This window comes from Lampris incognitus, chromosome 11 (genome assembly GCF_029633865.1).
Source record: "Lampris incognitus isolate fLamInc1 chromosome 11, fLamInc1.hap2, whole genome shotgun sequence".
Classification (NCBI taxonomy): Eukaryota; Metazoa; Chordata; class Actinopteri; order Lampriformes; family Lampridae; genus Lampris; species Lampris incognitus.
In genome coordinates this window covers 28,955,325-28,980,346 of record NC_079221.1, presented here as the reverse complement: position 1 = coordinate 28,980,346, position 25,022 = coordinate 28,955,325, and the positions used below count along the sequence as shown (strand labels likewise).

Sequence of the window (25,022 nt, the reverse complement as noted above, 5' to 3'; positions counted from 1 at the left end):
GTGACCCTCGCGTCACACTAGTCGAATCCCTTGCTATGCACGCAGACGCCATTGCTGCTATCTTCGAGCAAGAAGATGCTAAGGGAACACCCTCTAACCGGCACCTGTTCAGGGCGGAGTTTAAAGAAAAGCAGAGAGCTGACCCTAGCATCAAGGAGGTCATATTACAACTAGAGACTGTACAGAAACCCCCGCCAACAGTGCGACAAGAACTCCCTGAACTTCCATTGCTATTAAGACAATGGCCTCGTTTGGAGGTAAAAGAGAGAATTCTCTATCGAAATAGGAAAGAAGGAGGACATACTACCATCCAACTACCTGGAGAATAGTTCTACCCGGAGAACTGAGGGCAACGGCCATGAAGCGTTTACACCAGGGGTCCCCAATTACTTTTCATAGCGGGCCACTTTTAGGGCCACTTTTAAAACCACGGGCCACTCAACCTCCAGCAGCATGTTGTTCGTTAGTTTGTTTTGGTGTCGATACGTTGCAGGTATTATAATTTAAACAGAGATTTTTCATCTATTTTTTGATATATTACTAGTCTTACTTTTACTAAGAAATTAATTATTATTATTATTATTTTGGTAGGGAAATAAAAAAAAATCTTCCTTCTGGCATTTCTCCAAAAATTCTCGCGGACCCATAAATCAACCCGTCACGGGCCGGACGTGGCCCGCGGGCCGCTTATTGGGGACCCCTGGTTTACGCGATGACATGGGTCATTAAGGGATAGAGCGCACTACTGATCTCTTGCGATCCCGGTTTTACCGGCCTAAGATGGCTGCTGAAGTGGAAGCGAAGGTGAAGACATGCAACAGCTGCATACGGAAGAAGGCCCCACCTCAAAAGGCTGCACAGCTTGCCAACATTCAAGTTACTTGTCCGTTAGAATTGGTCTGTATGGAATTTCTCTCAATCGAACCTCACAGACGCAATATAACCAACATCCTCGTGATCACAGACCATTACACTAAAGAAAACAGTAGCGGTACCCAAACCCAACCAGAAGGCTCGTACCGTGGCCAAGTCATCCACTGCGCGGTATCCCACAGCGCTTACACAGTGATTACAGAGCCACGTATTCACCGACCCCAAAAAGACCTGTTGTAGTTACAATCTTGCTGCTATTTGCCGAAGGAAAAGCCTTGGTGAGATTGACTTAGGTGCTAGTGTGGCAATTTCAGTTGTAATTTTAAGAAATTGTAATGTAATTTAATAATAGTAATCGTAACTGTAATTGTAATGTAAGTAATGTGAAAACGTCAGCGTTAGCCAAGTTAGCATTAGCCATCTCAATTGTTAATGTGTTTGAAGCACGCCAGTTGTGATGCAGCGTTGGGTAAAGGCAATGTGTGTTTATAGAAGCTAATATTTAATGTGAGCTAACGCTAAGATATTTTATTAGCCATACTGTGATTAAAGTTACTTGTTGCTAGTTCGAGCTAAAGCTAAGCTTATGCAGTGTGTTGTGTGGACTTGCCATAGATTGCATTGTTGATTTTGAATGAAAACAAAAAAACAAAAAAACATGACAAGTTGATAAAGGTGGAGTGGCAATTTTATTTGCAATTGATCTATGTAGTGATTATTTTCTGGCTTTGTGGGCACAAGGCCAGGTCTTTTGCTTTCTTCTGTTAAGTGTGGGATTCTACAAGATCCTTGCGCTCTTCAGCCCGGCTTGCTTCTGCTGGAGAGAAATGCAGTTGGCCCTGGAGTAGTGAGCCAAACCCATGAGCTGGGTCAAAAGAAAGGGAGAGATGCTTGAATTACTCACGTTCAACTAACAGTGGTAGGACAATCGCGTTGCCCCATGTCTGAACATAAGGAGTTTTAACCAAGTGAGGAGGCATTATTGCATTGCACTTGAACGGTCAATGGATACAACACAGTTTGAGTTGAACTGAGAGCCATGACAGACTATTTACAGAATAACTAATTGAACAGTTCAACGAGTTCTCTGATCCACTGCCTTATTGACACATTCAGCATACATTGAATTGTTCTTGAATGTATGTTTATTTGACTTGAGTTGAGTTATAAAAAAAAAAAAACAGAAAAGAAATATATTTTTATCTTTTGGATGTAGGGAGTTGTTCCTTTTCTGATGCAAGAGTTTAAGGACAGGATGTTGTGTTGCTGTAAAGCCCCTTGAGGCAAATTTGTGATATTGGGCTATACAAATAAAATTGACTTGCCCCTAGGTATGAATATGTGTGTGTGTGTGTGTGTGTGTGTGTGTGTGTGTGTGTGTGTGTGTGTGTGTGTGTGTGTGTGTGTGTGTGTGTGTGTGTGTGTGTGTGTATGTCGGCCCTGTGTGGTGGCCTGGCAGCCTGTCCAGGGTGTCTCCCCGCCTGCTGCCCAATGACTGCTGGGATAGGCTCCAGCATCCTCGCGACCCTGAAAGCAGGATAAGCGGTTCGGATAATAGATGGATGGATGGATGAATTGACTGCTGAGTTGGTGTCTTGTTTCACCTTGCTGCCAGTACCCATTTTCTCTCGAGTGACGTAGAACTTATGAGACTCTGGTCCACATTTAAACAGGTTATGCTTCTCTTATTTGTATTAGAGAGAGGATTGATAAGAACTAGTTGTTACCCATACATCTGTGCTCAGTACCATAGCTAGGGGTGCTGGTTGTTACAGAAGACAGGAGGAATGACAGAAAGGACTCCCACCCACCACTTTTCTAGCAGACTAGTCAATATGGGGATTGTGTTTCTTCAGCCAGGGCTGGCCAAGAACCATAAGGGCATGGGAGGAGAGGATTACATGATATTGAATGGTTTCACGATGGTTACCAGAGAGCAGGAGGTGCACAAGTTTGGTGTGATGGGTGAGAATTGGAGTGGCGAGGAGAGAACAAAGATCGCTCCCGACTGGCTTGCTCACGGCAGCATTCCAGCAAACGATTGTCTAATTTAATTGATAGGGAAATTAACTCTTGTAGGCTGGCAGACTCATCACTGCAGCTAACTCATCTTTAACCGAGTTGTTAAGTCTGTTCAGGAAAACTCCCTGGAGCGATTCATTATCCCAACTGGACTCTGCCGCTAAAGTCCTGAACTCGACTGAGTACTCTGCTACACTTTAGGGTCTCTGATGAAGTATCAAGAGGTGCTTGCTTGCACCTCTGCCCCGGACTGGATGGTCAAAAACCTTCATTTCTGTAACAGTGTTGGTATACGAGGAATTTATGGAGCATGTGCTTTCCCGACTGCTGACTCTGAAGATCTAGCTTTCCTTGTTAGGAACCGCATTTTATAAGCAATCTTGGACCTATCTGTGGCGTATTTTTGTGGCTGTTGCTCCAAAACAAAGGAGCACTGATTTAAAAGGGACCTGCATGTCCCAAGCTCTTCATCATAACATTCTGGTGCTGGAATGTGAGGCTCTCTGGGCAGTTAAGCTGAAGAGGCAGGTGATTGAGCAAGGGCAGGGATGCCGGGGGTAGACTGGAGTTGTTGAGAAAGAGCCGAGGGGAGCTGGCTCTTGAGCCGGGACACCCTGGCGGAGAGGCTGCTTAATGTGTCCGCCACTTCGAGGAAAACTCTGTCGTACCAACTCACATGGGTTCCCTGTAAGGCCAGGGCTTTGTGGTGTTCGTCTGTGGCTTGGCAGAGGTCATCTGAACCTGCTGGGTCCATGGCAGCCAGATCGTTCTGTCGTGATCTACCGAGTGTACCAAAATGCAGACACAGACTGAAAATAAAAGAACAAGATTGGTTTATTAAAGCAAGGAGACGCATGGAGTGGGGGGTTTGGAGCACCGTCGAGTTTGGGAGTAGAACTGGATTCTCTGGCGGCAGTTTCTGAGAGGAGTACGCTGTAGAAATTATGTGCCATCATGGACAATGTCTCCCACCCACTCCATGACGTGCTGGTCGGGCAAGGAGTACTTTTAGTAATAGACTCATTCTGCCGAAATGCACTACAGAGCGCCACAGGAGGTCATTCCTGCCTGTGGCCATCAAACTTTACAACTCCTTCCTCGGAATTAATGGTCATTGGACTGGCCGTTTTATCCTGTCGGGTTTTGTTTGTGCTGTTTGTTTTTTGCTGCAGTAGTGCTGTATAGATAGGGTGTTATGTGCACCATGCTCGTTTATATATTTTGTTCTTATTTCTATTATTTTATCTTTTATTTCTGTTTGTTTCTATTTGTCTTGTTTCTATTTTCTTATCTTGTGTCTTGTTAGTTTTTAGTTTTTTCATACTAGAGTGTGAGTGTCTGTTATAGAACCCAGTTTCCCCTTGGGGATGAATAAGGTATTCTGATTCTGAGAAAGCCAGGAGGCAGGCAGGCAGGCAGGCCAGGCCAGCAGATGTGGGAAGAGGGAGCGTGGAGTGGGGGTTTGAAGCACTGCTAAGCAAGCAGGGAGGCAGGCAGCCACGCAGGCGAGAGGCGATCCTGGGCACAGGAGAGGAAACAGGTTAGCAAGGCAGGATAAGGCAAAGTAAACACTTAAGTCAAGACATGAGGAATAGTCTCTAGATTATCAAGGAGACCTGAAGCCTTTCACTACCAACTGTAGCTGGGACAATGATCTGAAGATGAGTGGATGAAGAGCCGGGGTAGATATAATGCAGGGGTTGATGAACTTGATGGAAGACAGGTGTGTATGAGCAGGGGGGAGAAGACAGGGAAGGCGTGCCACACCCACACCAAGCAGGAATATAGGGAGACTTATACCCCTTTCACACTGGCCAAAAACCCGCTAACATCCGCCTTTGTTCAATGTAAGATTGACCACCAAAGGCGGATGTTAGCGAGTTTTTTTGGCCAGTGTGAAAGGGGTAATAGGTAAAACTGGCGGCACGGATCCAGTAGCCATGACACTCAGTCATCATATAACATTAAAAAAAACACATCCTGATGGGGTATTATAGGCTTTGCTATGTAAAGACTACCAGTACACAGGTAGTTGTCAGGTTGGAATCCATATTTTTTCTGTTTTTTAATTTATTTCTGATTTTTCCCTTTTTTCTCCCAATTTAGTGGCCAATCGATCCCTATTTTAGTTCAAACACCCACCCTCGTACTGCATGTGTTCGCCAACTGCATCTCTCGGGCCGACAGTCTCGAAGGAGACGCCTCGCCACTTTCGTGACAAGGCGAATCCAGGCCAAACCACTGGTTTTTCCAACACACCCAGAGACGCATTCATGTGACGAACACAAGCCAACTCCGCCCCCCTCCCGAAGACAGCGTTGCCAATTATTGCTGCTTCATCAAATCCGGCCATAGTCGGATCTGACGAGACCGCGAACCCCGGTCCCCAGTGGGCAACTGCATCGACACAAAGCCAATGCTTAAACCGCTATACCACCGTGGACCTGTAATCCATATTTGACCACAGAGATTGACTTGTTTGAACTACTTGTCGTTAAGAGTACATTTTACAACCGATGATTTGCTGAACGTCTGCATTCAAGCTCTTTATGAAGCAATGCAGTGGCTCTCTGTACGTCACTGTTGTACATTTAATTAACCCTGTTGTTTTGAATTGGAATTCAAAAGTTGTGTTGGTCATGTGCTGCAGTATCCTACATGTGTAACGAAGCATGTGTAAAAAGAAATTTGGAGTGGAGCTAGACAAGTATATCTGGCTGAAGCCTGCTGAATGAGGCAGGGTTCAACGTCACAGGTTTAATCCCACCCACCATTTGATTTGACTGGTTTAAATGTCGATTTTGGGCAGGATTAAATGTCAATTTGGCCAGGGTTAAAGGTTGATTTCATTGGTTTGGACTTGGATTTGGTCAGGGTTAAACGGGGTTGGTTTGGGTTAATGTTAGGGATTGGTGGGTGGGATTAAACATTTGATGTTGGAACCCCCCCCCCCCAATCTGCAGGCTTCAGCTAGGTACTCCTTGTGCTGTTGGCTGCTGAGGTTCCCTGTGCCATATGGTCTAATTTACGAACTGAAAGTTGTTCAGGCCCAGGTAATTTGTGTATTCTCAGTTCCAGTGTGCATAAAATTCCACGCCCGCTCATTCTCCTGGGTACTCTGTAATCTGTCAAAACAGTGTGAAAGCTTCTTTTGGGGGAATTACCACAGCCTTCACATTATTGCTTAATGCATCACCATGCTATATTTATACAGTATTGTGCACAAACTTGTTTCTCCTTTTAGTTTATTTAACAAACAAAATGCTAAAACACAGAGATGGAAGGATTAAAACCATTTCGGCAAAAATATGTTTATGTGATAAAAAGAGAAGCTTTGATAAATTGCAAATGACTTAAACAAAAAAAAAAGGAGTTCTCAGCATACAAACAACAGCAACCATGAGCTATTAGAAAAAAGTGGCACTCAAACATCTACAGTACATGCACCGGAAACATTGCTGGTTTAGGTTTCTGCTGTCTTGCACATTTGACAGTTATTGCTTGTAATGGGAAAGGTCTTATTCAGCCACATAGGTCATACTCTCATGGTTTGTTGTGGATTTGATTCCCTGTTTTCACTTTCAGAGCTGAGAGACAGCTGGCAGTTTGACAAGCTCCCACAGCTAGCATTGGTTTATGTGCCTGCTTCACTGTTTCTACGTAAGTGCTTACTTCCTTCCTACCACCCATCTCAGTTCAGAAATGGTCTTAATGACAATCTGCGGTTAAGTATCCTTAGTAAACCACTTGTAAATATAATTAGTTTCCAAGAGCGTGTCACTGCGAGATTGAATTCCACCATCTAGATGTGACCCTTCCCACATTAATATTTTCCTCTATGAAAATGGCTAGTGCAGTGCTGGTACTGTTCACATCTTCTTCCCATTGCCTAAATCTGTGTCACTCTTTATTCTCATGAAGCTGATTATTGTATTCCTATCCAATGACTTTGTTAAAAGGAGAAAAACGAAGATTGAATGTAACTCTCTGACCCATGCCCCAATTCAACTGCTTTTCGTCAACCACTGCCTTGATTTCAACTGTGAATTAAACTCCAACTTCTTAGTTGATCAAGTGAGTCTGTGCAAACTGCTTCACGGCTTACTTCCTATATACAAAACAGTGAATTAGTAAAAGCCAATTGAAATACTTCATTGATAACAATACTTTGTTTGGAAAAAGTCCAAGGTACCATTGCTGAATTGCACCAATAGGAAGATTTGGGTACATAGAAATACAGATGTTTTAATTGACAACAGGTACTGATGAAACAGTAAGCTATCAGTATGGCACACACATTTATTTGTACCCTGACTGAGCATGTGTCATAAAGCCTGAACAAGCTGTTGCTGATATTTGCGTGTCACGATGTGGATGATTCGTGTTTCATTCAATACTCAGCATTCATTCAGTCTCATACCCCGACCTCTAAAGAAGTCCCCAACTTTTTCTTAAGAGCTTTAATTTTTTTCGATTTAGCACTTCTGTTCACCCTATGGAAAAAGGAAGGACAATAATATTAATCATAAACGATATTTGAATTGAACTTTTAAAAAACAAACGTAAAAAAGCTGTCTGGATCAAAAACAGAATTTTGCAAATAGAAGCCCTGGATAATTATAATAACAGTGGTAAAACAACAAGTGCACTAGGTTGAGGTTAGCATATTGCTACAAAGCTTCTCGTTTATCAGTCATGTCTGCCTTGTCAGTAAATCAAATTAAGTATTTGGCTTTTTTAGGAAGACTAATAACAGGACAGTTTGCACACTGTGTTAAAATCAGTGTAGAAACTCTCAGACCAAATCAATGCTACTGTACCGCTCCTTCAAAACAAACTCTTCTCTTAAATTTGGTTAAAGTGGAAATGTTCTCAATACAATTGTAGACTAATTTTTCAGTTTTAACCTAGCTGTAGGAATTTTACATGAGTTTTTTTTCCCAGCACCACCTCCCTTTATATTCATCCAATTCCATTACATTTACTCCATATTCATTCAGTGTCATTAAAAAGATAAACTGGTACATTAGTATCCAATCACATTTCCATTTAACACATTAACCAGATGCTCTCATCAGAGCAACTCATAATAACAGTGGAATAAGCTTAATTTCCTTGATCTCCAGTTATAACCACCTATGATTTCTAATAATTATCAGCCATTATAGGTGGTATCATGAAGAGACTGAGCAAAAGAAAGCTAGAAATGTTTGAAGATAGACACATACATACACTGCTCAAAAAAATAAAGGGAACACCTAAAAACACAATATAGACCTTGATGAATGAAATATTTCAGCTGAAAATCTTTATTTATTAGACAGAGGAATGTGTTTAGAGCAAAATAACCTAAGAATGATCAATGGAAATCAAAATCATTAGCCCATTAAGGTCTGGATTCAGAATCATACTCAAAATCAAAGTGGAAAATGAGAACATAGGCTGATCCAACTTCTGTGGAAATTCTTCAAGACGATTCAAAATGAGGCTCAGTAGTGTGTGTGGCCTCCACGTGCCTGTATGCACTCCCTACAACGTCTGGGCATGCTCCTGATGAGACGACGGATGGTCTCCTGAGGGATCTCCTCCCAGACCTGGATCAGGGCATCGGTCAACTCCTGGACAGTCTGTGGTGCGACATCGCGTTGGCGGATGGTATGAGACATGATGTCCCAGAGGTGCTCGATTGGATTCAGGTCTGGGGAACGTGCAGGCCAGTCCATAGCATCAATGCCCTCGACATACAGGAACTGCTGACACACTCTGGCCACATGAGGACGAGCATTGTCATGCATGAGCAGGAACCCAGGGCCCACTGCACCAGCATATGGTCTGACAATGGGTCTGAGGATCTCATCCCGGTACCTAATGGCAGTCATGGTACCTCTGGCTAGCACGTAGAGGTCTGTGCGGCCCTCCAAGGATATGCCTCCCCAGACCATCACTGACCCACCGCCAAACCGGTCATGCTGGAGGATGTTGCAGGCAGCAGAACGTTCTCCACAGCGTCTCCAGACTCTCTCACGTCTGTCACGTGTTCAATGTGAACCTGCTCTCATCTGTGAAGAGCACAGGGCGCCAATGGCGAATCTGCCAACCAAGATGTTCTCTGGCAAAGGTCAATCGGGCTGCACGGTGTTGGGCTGTGAGCACAGGCCCCAATTGTGGACGTCAGGCCCTCATACCATCCTCATGCATTCTGTTTCTCACTGTTTGAGCAGAAACCTGCACATTAGTGGCCTGTTGAAGGTCGTTTTGTAGGGCTCCGGCAGTGCTCCTCCTGTTCCTCCTTGCACAAAGGACCAGATAGCGGTCCTGCTGCGGGGTTGTTGTCCTCGTGCGGCCCCCTCCACGTCTCCTGGTGTACTGGCCTGTCTCCTGGTACCTCCTCCATGCTCTGGACACTGTGCTGGGAGACACATCAAATCTTCTTGCCACAGCACGCATTGATGTGCCATCCTGGATGAGCTGCACTACCTGAGCAACTTCTGTAGGTTGCAGATACCGCCTCATGCCACCTCTAGTGGTGAGGGCACTAGCAAAATGAAAAACTAACCAAAGATCGGCCAGAAAAGATGAGGACAGGCAAATGGTCTGTGGCCACCACCTGCAAATCCATTCCTTTTATAGGGGTTGTCTTGCAAATTGTCTAATTTCCACCTGGTGGAAATTAGACAATTTACCAACAGGTGAAATTGATTCACAAATCAGTGTTGCTTCCTAACTGGACAGGTTGATATCTCAAAAGTGTGATTGACTTGGAGCTACATTGCATTGGTTATGTGTTCCCTTTATTTTTTTGAGCAGTGTACATACATACATAAGCCGAACTGATAAACATATAGACGTTAACTTGCTAGGTTAATCAACAGTAGTGTGTGTCGTATGTTATTCTGTCATTTAGATATTGTTTTGCAACCACGTTCCACAATGTTGGACCAGTAATCTCTCACCATTACACAATTTCACAACCTCATCCCCACAAGCAGATGGACAAGGTTCATCTGACTGAACAGATTTTTAGACAAACACACCCACTTACCGTATGCTGAATACAAACAGAAGTAAACATACGCTTTCCCTCATCGAGCAGTTTGCAGTAGTGAAATCAAACATTGCACAAATGTGTTCCTCCAAAACGGGCTATTTCCCAACAGTTGCTGTCTATTTTCCGTCACATAAGCATTTTCAACTTAACGTTCACATCCATATTGATCTATGACAAGTTCAAGACCCTGCAGAGTAAATCTAGGCAGAGTGCAAACCTGACAATATTTACCGAGGTGCTTTTGAACTAGATAAATAACCACAAACTAGTGGTTGTCAAATTCTGTTGTTGTCACCTCTCTGTCCAATGTGAGGGTGAAGGTGAAATCAAGTGAAGTGTCATGAAGATATTGGAGCTGGTTGATAAAGAGGCTTAAAAGTAGTACACAGTAGTTGTGTATCTATCAGCCTATTTTCATGCGAATCTTAAAGTGAATTAAAAGTGAATTAAAGTGAAGTAAAAGTGAATAAGAAAAGCTGAATGGAAACACCAAGATGTGAAGGAAAAAAAAAAGCCCTTCTGAATATCGTCCGAAAGGTTTCACGTTTTACAAGTAACAGTCAATGCTTCTCAATTTTTCTCTTCAATGGTTTTTGATGACACAGATCTGTGCAGGACAGGAACGTGCAGAGGATGTTAGAGAGGCAGGGGCCCAAATTCGTAAAAGGCGATTTTTGCAAATAATTCAATAATTATATGCCTGGAATGACTTCTTTCGTGACACAGTTAAAGGGATATTAAAATGTACTATGTATTTAAAACAAACCCATGATGGAGGTTGGTTCAAACACTGCTACATGACAGTTAATTACTGATATATGTAAAGAAACAAAATGTATTTCAGTAAATTCTCCTCACATGTTAACTAGCCCAACTCTTACCTAGTCCTCTGACTGACATCCTCAGTTGCAGAAGCAATACTAATATTTAATACTGCTGACAAAGATTCACTTCCTCTGGCTGTATGTCTGCCTCTCTCGCCTCCATATTCATCTCTTACCACCTCTCCATAGAAGGCACAGTTGCTTCAGTAATGATGGGCAATAAGAAGATGCTGATATTGTATGGCTAGGATACTATTACTATGTGCCAACAAATTAGTTTGATATAGTTCACATATCATATCATATACTATCACTGATGAAGATCTATGAGTATACCCTACAACAGTCCAGTCGAGTGAATGGTTATTCAGTTAGAAGCATACAATCAAAGTCATGCGATTGCTGTTTAAGGCCATCAGCCTGTATGCCTATCAGAAGACCCCCGTCAACATGTGTGATCTTAATGATCATTTATTTTCTTGACTTTGTGTGTGTGTGTGTGTGTGTGTGTGTGTGTGTGAGAGAGAGAGAGAGAGAGAGAGAGAGAGAGAGAGAGAGAGAGAGAGAGAGAGAGAGAGAGAGAGAGAGAGAGAGAGAGAGAGAGAGAGAGAGAGAGAGAGAAAGTTAGCTAGCCAAGATTATTACATTAGCTAACAAGCTATCGAGACAATGAGGCATTAAAACTGCTGTAGTGCTATGGGACCGTTCTTGTAAGTTCAGAGGATGGGACATGAGAACTCAACCATATTCCACTGATTTCCACATTACTAGCAAGAGGGATCAATGCTAACCATAGCTAGTTGCCACATTTCGAGCTGCTAAACAGTTAAAGCATATAGACCCTACTTGCCAGTGTCTAGTAATTGCTGAAGTGCATCAATGTCAATATAAAACGAAAATGAACAGTATATTTGTACTTTGTTTGGCCACATACCTGATGTCTGCCTCAAAGTAACTCATCACACTGACTGACTCATGCTGTCGAATGCCTATGCATGCCCATGTGTGCAATCTCGCATTCATAGTTCTTTCACCATAGAGGCTCGGTGCCCATACAGTGCTCACTGCTGCGGCAGGAAACCAGGAGTGAGGGAGGGTAGCGCCAGTATCCTGACCTGATATTTTGATCAATCAGTATCTGTTCAGCAGGGCAGGCTGTGCACAAACAGGAATTTATTTTATATATAACACCCCAGAAAAAGGGCACTTCCCCTCTAGAAGGTCAAACGGCAGCCCCTTTGAGGTCTATCTATGCATGTGCCTGGCGCAGGAGATTGGATCTTTGTTTAAAAACCAGCAAATAGTAACCCACCTGATTTGTATTTTTTTCTTGTATATCTTTTCAAATTTTGCTTGATGTACCATAAATATTTGGCAAGAAACATGGTTTGTTGCTGTGCTTGGCAGCTCGCTCAGCTGTGAAATATGTGCAACAGAATGAGCATCAAGATGTGCATGACTGGAAAACCAGCATCTGTCAACATCTCTAAACAAACCAGCCGCGGTGCAATTGCATGAATCACTGCAGAAGATGTCAAAGCTGAGTCCCAGATGAACAGAGGAAGACACCCACATTCACTTTCTCCCTGCGTTCACTACCCCCACTCCCTGCTGCCACCGCCGGTGACTCACCCAACTCCATTCACTTCCAGTTCCATTCACCTACATATCCCACATGTTAACGCCCATATAATCTCTGCTCCTACCATGGCCTTCCAAACTGGGTCACATCTTCTCACGCTCCTGTCTGCCTGGACCTGTCCCAGAGGAGTTCTACGCCGCCAAGCTTTGGCTCGCTGAGCACCATTCAGACTTTGGAGTGTAAATCTGCCACTTTGTTAGTTTAAGCTGTGGACTATCATTGCACATTAATGTGTTGTTTTCTTTTTCTTTCAACTGACTTTGGAAGTGCTTTTGATTCATTTGCTCTGAATTAAAGAAGAGCCTTTTTTTTAGTTTCAAAGGATCATCCCATTCTATCATTTTCCAGCCTCCTATCTTTCTTCTCAGTCTTCCCGATTTTGAATTGTTCACAGATCTGTGTGGAGATACCTTGAGAGGATTTATTCTGCAAACTCTGGTCTCAGAGTCATTTCAGGTGAATCCTGCAATTCTCTTTTACCTCATTGTTGAGGAAGAGGCTTCTGTAATACAGTGCTGATTACAGAGTAGAGCTTTACTTGAGTCTCATAGTGGAGAGGTGCTGAGCTTATGACGGCCTGTTGCTGTGATCAGCTTGTTCCAGTGCGCTAGTGTCTACAAGTTGTGTTATTGACTGGATCTGTTGCTGCATTTGCATACAATGCACACACACACACACACACACACACATGCACACACATGCACACACATAGACACACACACACAGTATGCCATTATTGGATATATCTCACATATTCATTTAACTTAGCTCCCCTGCAGTGTAACTATGTTGGAGTATGACACACATACATACATAACCTGGGCTGTATCCTGTTATCTGTTACTGTGATGAGTTAATTTCCTGCAGGGCTATGGAAATTAGGACCAGAGAAACTTCCAGTGTAATGTAATCTAATTTCATGAGACAATTGGGACCTGGTTTGGGCTCAAAAGAATCAAAATTATTTCATTAAATGTCTGTGAATGTTCTCATTCATCCAGGTCATGGTTATCCAAAGGAATTGAGTCGAGTGCAACTGGACTAGTCAGAAAGGCACGAACTGATGAAGCCTCTTGGATGAGAGGCGAAACGTCTTGACAGATATATGTATACCAAGTCCAGTTGCACTGGATTCAATTCCTTTGGATATTTCATTAAATAACTACACAGTGAATATAGCGAAAATACATAGGTGACATTGGAGCAACACTGTATTGACAGCTGACATAGCAGAGCTAGTAGGGCTTCAGTTACAATGCATGGTGACATATTGTCATGACTGTGAACTTTGACCTGTCACGTTTGTGTTAGTCATTTACATTTGCCCCCTTGTTGTGTTTGTCAGTGGTTGTGGTTTTGCTTATACTCATGAGTTTCTTTGGTTTAGCTAACTCATTACGGCACATTCCTGTCAATCCACTTTTCAGTTTGTCACTTCAAAATGTAAATATGAGGCTGCAGTTCCTTAATGAATTTTTGTATAATTAATGTAGAATGTCCATTCTCATTCATTATCAACAGGTTGGATTGAATCATCTTCCTAGAGTAAAAAAAAAGGTTTACTTGCACACGAACAATAGTCATAAACTGCCAAACATATTATTCCGACTTAATAAACACTCATGTAAACTTCTTCATCTGATAAATTTAAAGGGAATTTGAAGTAACCGATAACTGCAGTCCCTGTATGCGTCCAACGATCCATTATTATTTTTTTCTTTTTGGATTTCCCCCCCCCCCTTTTTCTCCCCAATTGTACCCAGCCAATTACCCCACTTTTCCGAGCCGTCCTGGTTGCTGCTGCACCCCTTCTGCCGATCCTGAGAAGGCTGCACACTACCACATGCCTCCTCCGATACATGTGGCGTTGCCAGTTGCTTGTTTTCACTTGACAGTGAGGAGTTTCACCAGGGGGGATGTAGCACGTGGGATCATTATGCTATTCCCCCCCCCCCCCAGTTCCCCCTCCCCCCTGAACAGGCACCTCGACCGACCGACCAAGGGAGGTGCTAGTGCAGTGACCAGGACACATACCCACATCTGGCTTCCCACCCGCAGACATGGCCATTTGTGTCTGTAGGGATGCCCGACCAAGCCGGAGGTAACACGGGGATTCGAACCAGCGATCCCCATGTTGGTAGGTAACGGAATAGACTGCTACACCACCCAGATGCCCCCCCCCCCAATGATTGATTTAGATGTTTTCTCAGAAAACAAATTCATCTAGCTTGGTTATTTTTTTGTCAAATTGTGTCTCTCCCTATTCTAGTTGTGTTTTAAAAAAAAACCCCAAAACAAAACCAACTAGAAAACACAACTGGAAAGGTGAGCAGTAAACCCACAATCTCTCAAGCGCATCTGAATTTGTCTCGGTGTGCTGAAACGCAGGAGGCCGACCTCCATTTAAACCACAAATGTAATCAGCCTCTATCTCGCTTTATCTTGTGGGTTGGAAAGATACAGATATTGTGGCTTCTTCCTTTTGTGTAGAAGTTCTGAGATCACCTCGCCTTAGCCTCCCCATGTGGCTAGATATGTGTCAGTGTGTGGGCGTTGTAGGCTGAACTGCTGCATTCTTGTAAAAGTGCTCCCATTATTGGGGCCCGGATGTTGGAAAATATGTCTGAGGTCAGCGAGCTTCTTCACCCACAGACATGAGCATAGGTCATGAAAGTTCTCCTATCACTAGAGTGTAAATATAATTTAATATCATAATATTGTATTGCCATTTTAGCAATGGCATGTTTGGCGAAAAAGGCCCTGTGATGGCCTGGCAGCCTGTCCAGGGTGTCTCCCTGCCTGCCACCCAATGTCTGCTGGGATAGGCTCCAACATGCCCGCGACCTTGAGAGCAGGATAAGCGGTTTGGATAATGAATGAATGACTATTGCATTGCATTGTGTCATATTGCTGTTGTATTCAATCCAGGCTAATCTGTATGGAGTTGCATGGTCCTCACTGTCTTTATGGGAGTTTTTCATACTGCGGCTCAAAGGCATGCATGTGAGGTGAATTGGCTCCAGCCTCCCATCACCTTGAATTGGATTAAGGGAGCTAAGACAATGAATGAATAGATGAAAAATATTATATCATGGGGCATCTGGATGGTGTGGCAGTCTATTCCGTTGCCTACCAACGTGAGGATTGCTGGTTCAAATCCCCGTGTTACCTCCAGCTTGGTCGGGTGTCCCTACAGACACAATTGGCTGTGTCTGTGGGTGGGAAGCCGGATGTGGGTATGTGCCCTGGTCGCTAGACTAGCGCCTCCTCTGGTTGGTCGGGGTGCCTGTTTGCGGGGGAGGGGGAAGTGGGGGGAATAGCATGATCCTCCCACGCGCTACATCCCTCTGGTGAAACTCCTGACTGTCAGGTGAAAAGAAGCGGCTGGCGACTCCACATGTATCGGAGGAGGCATATGGTAGTCTGCAGCCCTCCCCGGATTGGCAGAGGGGGTGGAGCAGAGATCGGGGTGGCTCGGAAGAGTGGGATAATGGGCCGGATACATCCATCCATTATCCAAACCGCTTATCCTGCTCTCAGGGTCGCCAGGATGCTGGAGCCTATCCCAGCTGTCATTGGGCAGCAGACGGGGAGACACCCTGGACAGGCCGCCAGGCCATCACAGGGCTGACAAATTGTGTACACTATCTTGTGGTCAAATGGTCAAAAAGAGAATTGACAACAATCTGACTGATGTAGTCAACACTCCCTGGCTTGGATGCTAAGGATTTGGAAGGGGGTAACAGAGGATGACCGTCCAACTTGACGAATACCACACATCCTCCATCACCCCAGCCTTTCTGTTCTGCTGCAGCTTTTGACTGGGCCCCTCTGTCTAAGTCCACAAGCTTTTGGCTGTTATTGCCCCTCCTTGTGTCCCCCAAGGATTCTCTGGAAATGCCACGGCCACATGCCGTAGCTGTGGGCAACAGGGTATGGATCTGTGTCACCTTCCGGTGGGAGGCCACAGGGGCAATATTCCTGGTAATACTGGAGAGGTATTTTTTCTGGGGAGGGGGATTGGGGATTGACTTTACTCTGTCTTTTTAGCATTCTCTATCACCTACCACCCATTCTGCTAGCCAAACCATAGTGTAGTTTTATATCCAGTGAGGGACATGGTGTTTTTATTTTTTGAGTTTGGAAAATAAATCCACCCTGTTCCTTGGTTTGACTCTGATTTCCTTTAAACACTGGATACAATTGGGGAGAAAAAAGGGGGGGAACCCCCCCCAAACCCCCCCCCCCAAAAAACCCCATTATGATAGCATGAAAACACATGTAATGCTGAAACTTGTACATCATCCATCTCACAAATAATGCTGCCACGATCCGGTCTGCTGGCCCCAGATCTAACGTGAACAAATCCAAACTCCTAGCTGCCGGTGTAAAGTGGTTTCAGCAAAATATTATATTAGTTGGCACCATGCATTATCTACCATACGGTACAGTCTTGTTTCTACTATGGTTCTGATGTGCAAGGGAATCTGGTTATATTTTATCATTCAGTTGTATAACTGTCTGATTGTGGTCAAACACGGCTCTAATGATATTGCCTCAGTCGCTTTGTTTTGCCTTTAGGAAGGATTTGGCCTTGTCAATTTCATCTACTTTCACCTAGATCCCGGGAGAGATTGAGAGCACAAACAAAAATGGGCTTTTCACACCTTTGTAATCGACCGTGACACAGAATAGACATCTTTTGTTTTTTTGATTTTTAGAAACATTTCTTACACAGCGTAACCTTTTACTGCTTCAAAATACATGCAAAACCGGTGATTACATGACACATACAGTCAAAGAAGAAATGCACTGACAAGTCAGCAAACCTTTATGATAAGGAATTAGGTCAACCTATCCATTTACTTGTTCATCTGTTTGCTGTACTGAGGAGTGGAAAAGTCCAGGAATTGATGTAACCTATGACTCAACCCACATCCAAAAACACATCCACCTCACTTCCAGTTTTCAACCTCAACTGGTTATATTGGTTATATCATTATAAGTGTTTTTCATTAGGTAGGCTTTCGCAAGAATATGACTCAACGTGTTACAGGGCACCGAGACGTTAACATTTTTATTACATTTTATCGTGGTCCTTCTGCATGTCTGCATATCTGTTCTTCTTATATGCCTGTATGTGACTGATAAACAATTGAAAAATGATTTCACATTTGCTGCAATTATTCTTAATGTTATCACACATTTATCTGTTGCTCTCGTCTTGAGTCACAGTAAGAACATCAGTGGCATAAACTTTGAATCAAATATCACCGACAATACAAAAACTGCTATTTACAGTAAGTGGGACAAAGGTCATAGACATTGATTCCCTGATAATAGAGATATACCTTAACATGACAGTATGTAATAAAACAGAGCCATACAAAGAAAAGAGATTAGAGGAGAAGGTACAACTTTTCATATTATCATTGTATGTGCTTTATTAATAATGATATTATACTATGAAATGGTATTGCGCTGTCCTGCTTTCACACTAAAACCACACCATTCATAACAGAAAATGCAGCACATCACCTTTTCACAATTACCTATCATATTCAGTGACAGTTAAGTACAAGTTAAGGAGAACTTTTTTTAAGGGACGTTTTTATTGGAAAGTTGATAGGAGATTAATTGTACAGGTAAAGTTAGAGATAAAGTATTGTTTTTAAAACTTTAGAGAGGATTCAAAAGTAATTCCCTTACTTATTCCTCCCCGGAACCACATCATCCAGTTTTAGTTATTAGCAGCGAGGCTTATTCATAGTGCCCTATGACTTATGGCTGAGTGGTTCCTCAGGCAGCATTCAGGAATGCCAGGCCCCTTTCCAGTTTTCAGGCGTTACGCAGCATTTTTTTTTTGTGCTATTCACTGTGACGGCTTAAGAGGCTGAGTTTTTGTCATTCCTCTGAATGGGAGCAATGAGAGTTTGAAGGTATGCGTTTGTGTATGTGTGCGAGTGTGCATATGTGTGTGTGTGTGCGTGCATGCACGTGTTTGTGTGTGTCACACTTGTTTTTGACAAGTTTGAGGGAGACAGAGAGGAAAATTGGAAGGACAAAGAGAGAGAGAGAGCGTGAGAGAGAGAAACTGGGACAAGAGAGAACGGAGGGAGAGAAAAAAAGTAAAAGTTGGTTTGGTATAAAAGAGAGACTGAAAGAGAAGAAGACTAGTGTGGGTGAAAGTATAGCAGAATGGTGGATTTAGAATTTGTGATCTTTGCATTTTATTTTATTTTGGCCTATTGATTTAACTGGGGAGTTGTACTTCAGTATTTTGCCAGTTACTTGTAATAAATTCCAATTTTTTGTCAGAAAGATATTTAAATTCATTCATACTGAGAATCTGTTTCCATGCTTGTTTTTCAGCCATGGGCCTCAGGCAATCTCAGTGGACTGTCCTGTCTTTACTATGGCTCTTTGGATGCTCCTCAGAAGCCGAGGGTGAGTACCTCAATCTTTAATGACATATCGGACAAGCAAATGGGAACAGTGCCTTGAACAGTGAAAGAAAATGACAGCAATAATTCAATGAATTTTTAAAAAAAGTGTAGGTTTAAAGCAAGGTTGTCTTTGGACCTCGTGGCTGTTGAGCGGTCCACAGCCTTTTAAGTATCTACATGCTGACCTCTTGTGTCCTCTAATATAACCACTTGCATTTTGTGTATGTGTATGAACCTATTTCTCAGGTCTGGTGGATAGGAATTATTATGTCACTGGGTGTTTTCTGACTGATTTCTGTGATCTATTTGTGAACGAAAGCCTTTATAAGATGATACTGTAAGATGAGAACTTCAGTGACTACTTGTATGGCTATCTATTGTATAGGCACTCCCATAGCCAGCTGTGAGGTCACTGAGGTCTGGACCTAAGTAATTGTTTTCCCTCTCAGGCTGATGTTTTGCATTATGTGTGTGTGTGTGTGTTTGTGTGTGTGTGTGTGAACATGATTTTATTTCGTGAACAAAAGTGTTTTATCATTATAAATCCCTCTCCTGATGTATCTATTAGGCTAATGTTTGAGGATAGCCTAGGCAGAACAGTCATAAAATCTGAACAAATTCACTGTAGGCCCTATGGTCACATTGATCTGCCAAATAAGACTTGTCAGCCGATTAGAACTTATTCCTCAATGATAAGCAACCGTGTTTCTGTCACATCTGACAGTCGGAGGGATAAGAACAAAGAGAGCCTACCAGGATTGAGTAATATTTTAGTATCTACTAACTAGTGTCCTCTTTTTTGAAAACAAAAATATGGTCACCCTAGGTAAATATTAACGTTACATATTTACCATGTTCACAAATCTGTTGAACTGGTCCATATGGGCTACCAACTACATGCTCTTTCTCTCATCTGAATTTTCACATATTTCCCAACTATTCAGCCTTAAATATTTATTCAGGCTTTCTCTTCCATATCCGCCCTCTTTTGAGTCTCAGTCAATGAGCTTTTAGATAATTTCAATTCTAAAATTACAAATGTTATTGATGCCATTGCACCCACTAAGTTGAGAGACTGCACATTTATAATTTGGAACTGAGAAATGTAAGGCTGTCTTGCTTCCCTGACATTGCCAAAAACAATGATAATGCACATTCCTTATTTACTACTGGCAACTGGCTAACAAAGCCTCCTGTGGCAGTAACCTCTGAATATCTATCTACCAGGGCCTGCAATGAATTTGCCTCCTTTATTAATAACAAAATTCAGAAAATCAGACATGTAGTCAGTCTCTGTACTAGGTACAGGGTATGTGTTGTCCCTGTGTCCACCTAAATCAATTCAAATAGCATGACACAATTTGATCCCATCAACCATAAAAAATTGAAGGACATTATACAACATCTGAAATCCTCCCCTGCTGCCCTGATAATCTGCCAACAGGATTTTTCAAAAATGTTTCTAATTGCATGGGCTCAAATCTTCTACAAATTGTCAACACATCTCTTCTCTCAGTTTTCTTCCCACAGACCCTGAAAACTGCAGTCATCAAGCCACTCTTAAAAAAGAATAATCTCGACATGTCACTAATGAACAGTTATAGGCCCATATCAAACCTTCTGTTTCTAATAATTGGAAAAAGCCATTTTCCAGCAGCTGAACAACTTCTTGGCACTAAAAAACTGTTTTGATGTCTTCCACTCAGGATTTCAACCACACCACCGCACTGAGACTGCTCTTGTTAAGGTCTTTAATGACATCTGCTTAAACACAGACAGTAGCAGAATCTCAGTCCTGGTATTATTGGATCTCAGTGCTGCATTTGACACAGTCGACCCCAACATATTACTAGACCACTGGAAAACTGAGTCGGACTTTCTGGCACAGCACTGAACTTGTTTCAAGCCTACTTATATGACAGGGATTACTTTTTTGTAATCCTTAATTACATATCCCTAATTACTTTGGGTAACTACAAATCTGAGTGGACAAAAATGACCCATGGAGTTCCCCAAGGCTCCATTCTGGGGCCTATTCATCTATACGCTCCCACTAGGTCAGATTGTGGAAACAGCAAAATATGTTACCGTAATTATGCAGATGACACAGATTTACATAACCATATCACCAGGGAAATATAATCCCAACCAAATCAAAGATTGGATGTCTTAGAATTTTCTTCAATTAAACAAAGATAAAACTGAAATAATTGTCTTTGAGCCAAGGAAGAATGATTAAAAGTCAGCATTCAGCTACAAGTGGAATGTTAAAAACCACAAACCATACCAGAAATGTTGGTGCCATCATGGACTGAACTGAATTTAGGTAGCCACATTTACAAAGTCAGCCTACTAGCACCTGAAGAATATATCAAGAATTAAAGGATTTATGTCTCAGCAGGATTTGGAATAAGTTGTCCGTGCATTTATCTTTAGTCGACTTGTCTACTGTAACAGCATCTTTACAGGTCTCTCTAAAAAAACAATCAGCTGCAGCTAGTTCAGAATGCTGCTGCTCGAGTTCTTACTAAGACCAAAAAATTGATTACATCACTCCAGTTCTGAGGTCTTCATGCTGGCTTCCTGTCCATCATAGAATTGATTTTAAAATACTGCTCTTGGTTTATAAAGTACTGAATGGTTTTGGGCTAAAATACATTTCTGATCTTCTGCTACACTGTAAACCATCCAGACCTCTCAGATCCTCTGGGACAGGGCTGCTTTGAGTCCCCAAAATCAAACTAAACATGGAGAGGCAGCTTCCGGTTTTTATGCACCACATCTGGAACAAATTCCCAGAAAACTGCAGGTCTGCTGCACCTCTCAGTTCTTTTAAATCAGGGCAGAAGACTTTCCTGTTTGCCAGTGCCTTTTATTAAATCAAATTTTACGTTTTTCATTATTATCTTACACTGAACTGTAACGTTTACTCTATTTTTTAATTTCCTTTTAAATGTCTTTTTATTGCCTTGTGTTGCTTTTACATTGTCTTAATTCCTTTTGTTTTATGTAAAGCACTTTGAATTGCCTTGTTGCTGAAATGTGCTATACGAATAAATTTGCCTTGCCTTGCCTTGCCTTGCCTATAATGCACTACACATTTATCTACAAATAAGGTAACAATCTGATTAATGAGCACACTTGCCTCAAGTTATGTGTGTGATGGAAATAATGATAATGATGTAGATGAATTATCATAGGCAGTCAGATTATGTCGTAGTTACTTAGTTTATTTACTAATTTAAGTCGGAAAATAGTTAAGATAAACTTTTTTCCAGAATATTTTCAACTATTTATCCTAAAAGTTGATTTGCTGTTCATAGGTTACATTGTGATTCACATCCATTGAAATTCTCCAGAATGCAGGAAATTCCATATCTGAAAAAAAGTAAAAAAATTTTAAAATGTGTACAGTTATAAAATAAACCTGCTCTATTTATGCTTCTGGACCTCAGTTAAAATTTTGCCCTGGCTATGGCCCAGTGATTAGGTTATTATTAGAATACTCCATTTTTATCTACCATACCAAGAAGCCAAAGGAAATATAGATTTAAATCAGTGCTATGGCAGTTTACGGAATCAGCTGGGGATACTGTAAAGTGATTCTTTTCCCTTCTCTATACAAGTTTGTCACATCATCGCAACCTAAAGGTGCACAATGAATGTTGATGGTGAGAATGTTTGGATAACCTGAAATCAGTATGAAGTGATACAACCTCTTAAAATAAGACGCTTGAAAGCAAAACTTAGGGTTTGCAATTTTATCTGTCTGTTTCAGAATTTACCGTTCGAAATTAATGGATCAGTATTAAGTTAAAATTTCAGACAATTTTTTAATTTAGAAATTGGCCTTTTTTGCTTTGTTTGAAAGGCAAGAACACAAAGAAACAAAACAACTGCATGCATGTTCAGGGCTGTTCTGATCTTTCAATGGGACATAAGGAGTCAGCTTTTTAGATCACAAGGCTCTTTGATAAGGGTGGAGATTCAGGAAAGCATGATTCATAGATCTGGCTGCAGAGATGTGCGCCACCATTTCCTATTTTTGTTGCTTGTCATTGCTGACAAGCAACAAACAGGCTCATGCAAGTACAAGGTTAACTGAAATTCGTTGAGATTGACATTTACATTTTTACTTTTTTTCCTTTATCCAAAGTGACTTACAAGGGAGTTGCCTATTTGCAGATATATTTGTATGTTGACCTACAGACGTCTTAAGGCACTAATGATATAGGACAGGTGGATGAGTGTGTCCCCAAAACTTATTCCACTTCATTTCTCCAAACGGTAAATTCAGCCCCTAACTTGTTCAGTGATGGCTGAACAATGACTTGTATGTATCTCCTCAGAGAAATGCATCACCCACAGGCTGAAGGTTGAGGAGGTGTTCTCTGTTCCCGGGGATGTGGCCATGCTGAATAGCACCCTGGTGTCTTCACATATCTTCAACTTCACTTCCATCCCCTATAACATCTCTTGGTACAAACAGCAGACTGGCAGAGAGATGAGCAGCGAGGCTGGACGGATTCTAGTACGGGCAGAGACTCTGTGGTTCCTGAAAGTAGAGCTGGAGGATGCTGGAGAATATGTGTGCATTGTGAGGTATGGCACCATGTTTGTAAAAGCAGAGTTGTTGCTTGTTTTTGTGTGTGCTTGTGCGTCTGTGTAAGAGGTATTACTGACATATGAGATGGCAGAATGACATTTCAACTGTGTGAAAAATAGAGAAATTTATTTTTCTGAAACTGACTGATGGAATAGTTGGCTGACAAAATGCATTTGATAAGCTTGGTGGATCATTAATGATTGCTTTTCATAGTGTTTTTAAATATATCTTAAGTCATGTGCATGGATGTAGCTTTGTGCTGAGATGATTTGGGGCTCAGACTAAATTAGAAGTGTCTATTTTATGCACTAGTGTAGATACAGTGTTTTAACAGGAACTGCATCCCACCTCATTTCTTTTTGGCCAATGAACCTACAAGACATTAGTTTATTTACCACTTATCTATTAATTTATTTACTTAATAACTCACTTGTGGCCAAATGAATTCATGTGCTTATATAAGAATTTGATTGACCAATCAACCTCCTCTCTGGTCTCATAAACTGTCACTTTGTTGACGTTTGTAGAATAAATTTCCCTGACATCACATTATAGTTTTGGTTTGAACTTCACTGAATATTGCCCCAGTTGTTAGCTAGCTCTGGCACCTTTTCTAGTTTGTTCATGTTTGGTTTTGCAATTAAAAAATGTGTATTTTTTATTTAATTTTGACAGAATATAGCATTTATTAACAAAAACAGAACTGATGATTCCCCTGCCTATTTTCACAGGACTCCCTCTCAGTGCTACAGGCAGGTCACCATGCTGGTGGTGGACCCGTTGGTTCTTGGAGACTGTGGAAGGCCAAGGAAAGCCCAACAGACTCTTAGTTCCAGAGCTGATGACGCCCTGTCCTGCCCGCTGATGCATTACATCAAGAAACTGCAAAGTTACTCTGTCATATACTCCATCAAGTGGTACAAGGTGAGATACACTAATCCCCCCAACACACACACACACACACACACACATTCTTGTACTTTTTGTGTTTCTATGTCTTTCTATCTTTGTGAGGGCCTCTCATTGACTACTTTCATTCTCTAGCCTTTAATCCTAACCTTAACCGTCAGAACTACATGCCTAACCTAAACATTTACCCTAACTTTAACCTAATTCTAACCCTAAACCTAAATCCTAACCCTAAAATAGACCCATAAAGAAGTGAGAACCAGGACCAGGCAAAATGTCCTCACTCCAATGGTTAAAAGCTCAAATTGGTCCTCAAGATAGAAGTACAAGAACACACACACGCATGCACGCACGCACGCACGCACACACACACACACACACACACCTTTGTCCTTTCTAAACATTAATGTTTGCCGTTTGCTAGCCACTCACTTTTAACTTTTCTTGCTCTTGCATTTCATTTTTACTTATGAAACGGGCTTTAGAAATGAAGTTTGATTTGACTGATTGATTGATCACAGTTTACTCAACTGAGAAACATGGGACGACACACTGCGGTCCTCATGCATAAAAAGAAGCTTTGTTGTCATGAGTGAGGAACAATATTCCTGAAATGTATCATTAATTACAATCCTCACAACAAACCGATGTG

At 42.0% G+C, this 25,022-nt stretch overlaps 1 protein-coding gene and 1 long non-coding RNA gene across 5 annotated transcripts in view; one reads left to right on the top strand and one right to left on the bottom strand.

Annotated features, from left to right (window-relative positions):
* LOC130121054 (interleukin-1 receptor type 1-like) overlaps nt 1–25,022 on the top strand; it is an 86,642-nt gene that overhangs the window by 39,262 nt on the left and 22,358 nt on the right. The window contains exons 2-5 of one of the 4 annotated variants that reach the window (XM_056289891.1): nt 6,481–6,555; nt 18,782–18,856; nt 23,205–23,457; nt 24,193–24,385. In XM_056289891.1, coding sequence (XP_056145866.1) covers nt 18,784–18,856; nt 23,205–23,457; nt 24,193–24,385 — 519 coding nt within the window. In that variant the 5' untranslated portion in view covers nt 6,481–6,555; nt 18,782–18,783. Of the gene's footprint in view, nt 1–6,480; nt 6,556–18,329; nt 18,349–18,597; nt 18,857–23,204; nt 23,458–24,192; nt 24,386–25,022 lie in introns of those variants that run through there. The other 3 variants (XM_056289893.1, XM_056289892.1, XM_056289894.1) reach the window with 3 other exon arrangements.
* Nucleotides 1,644–10,861, bottom strand: LOC130121055 (uncharacterized). Its single transcript, XR_008811019.1, has 3 exons — nt 10,825–10,861; nt 3,572–3,704; nt 1,644–1,738 (listed from the first exon to the last, which is right to left on the bottom strand). It is a non-coding gene; the product is annotated as an uncharacterized LOC130121055 (long non-coding RNA).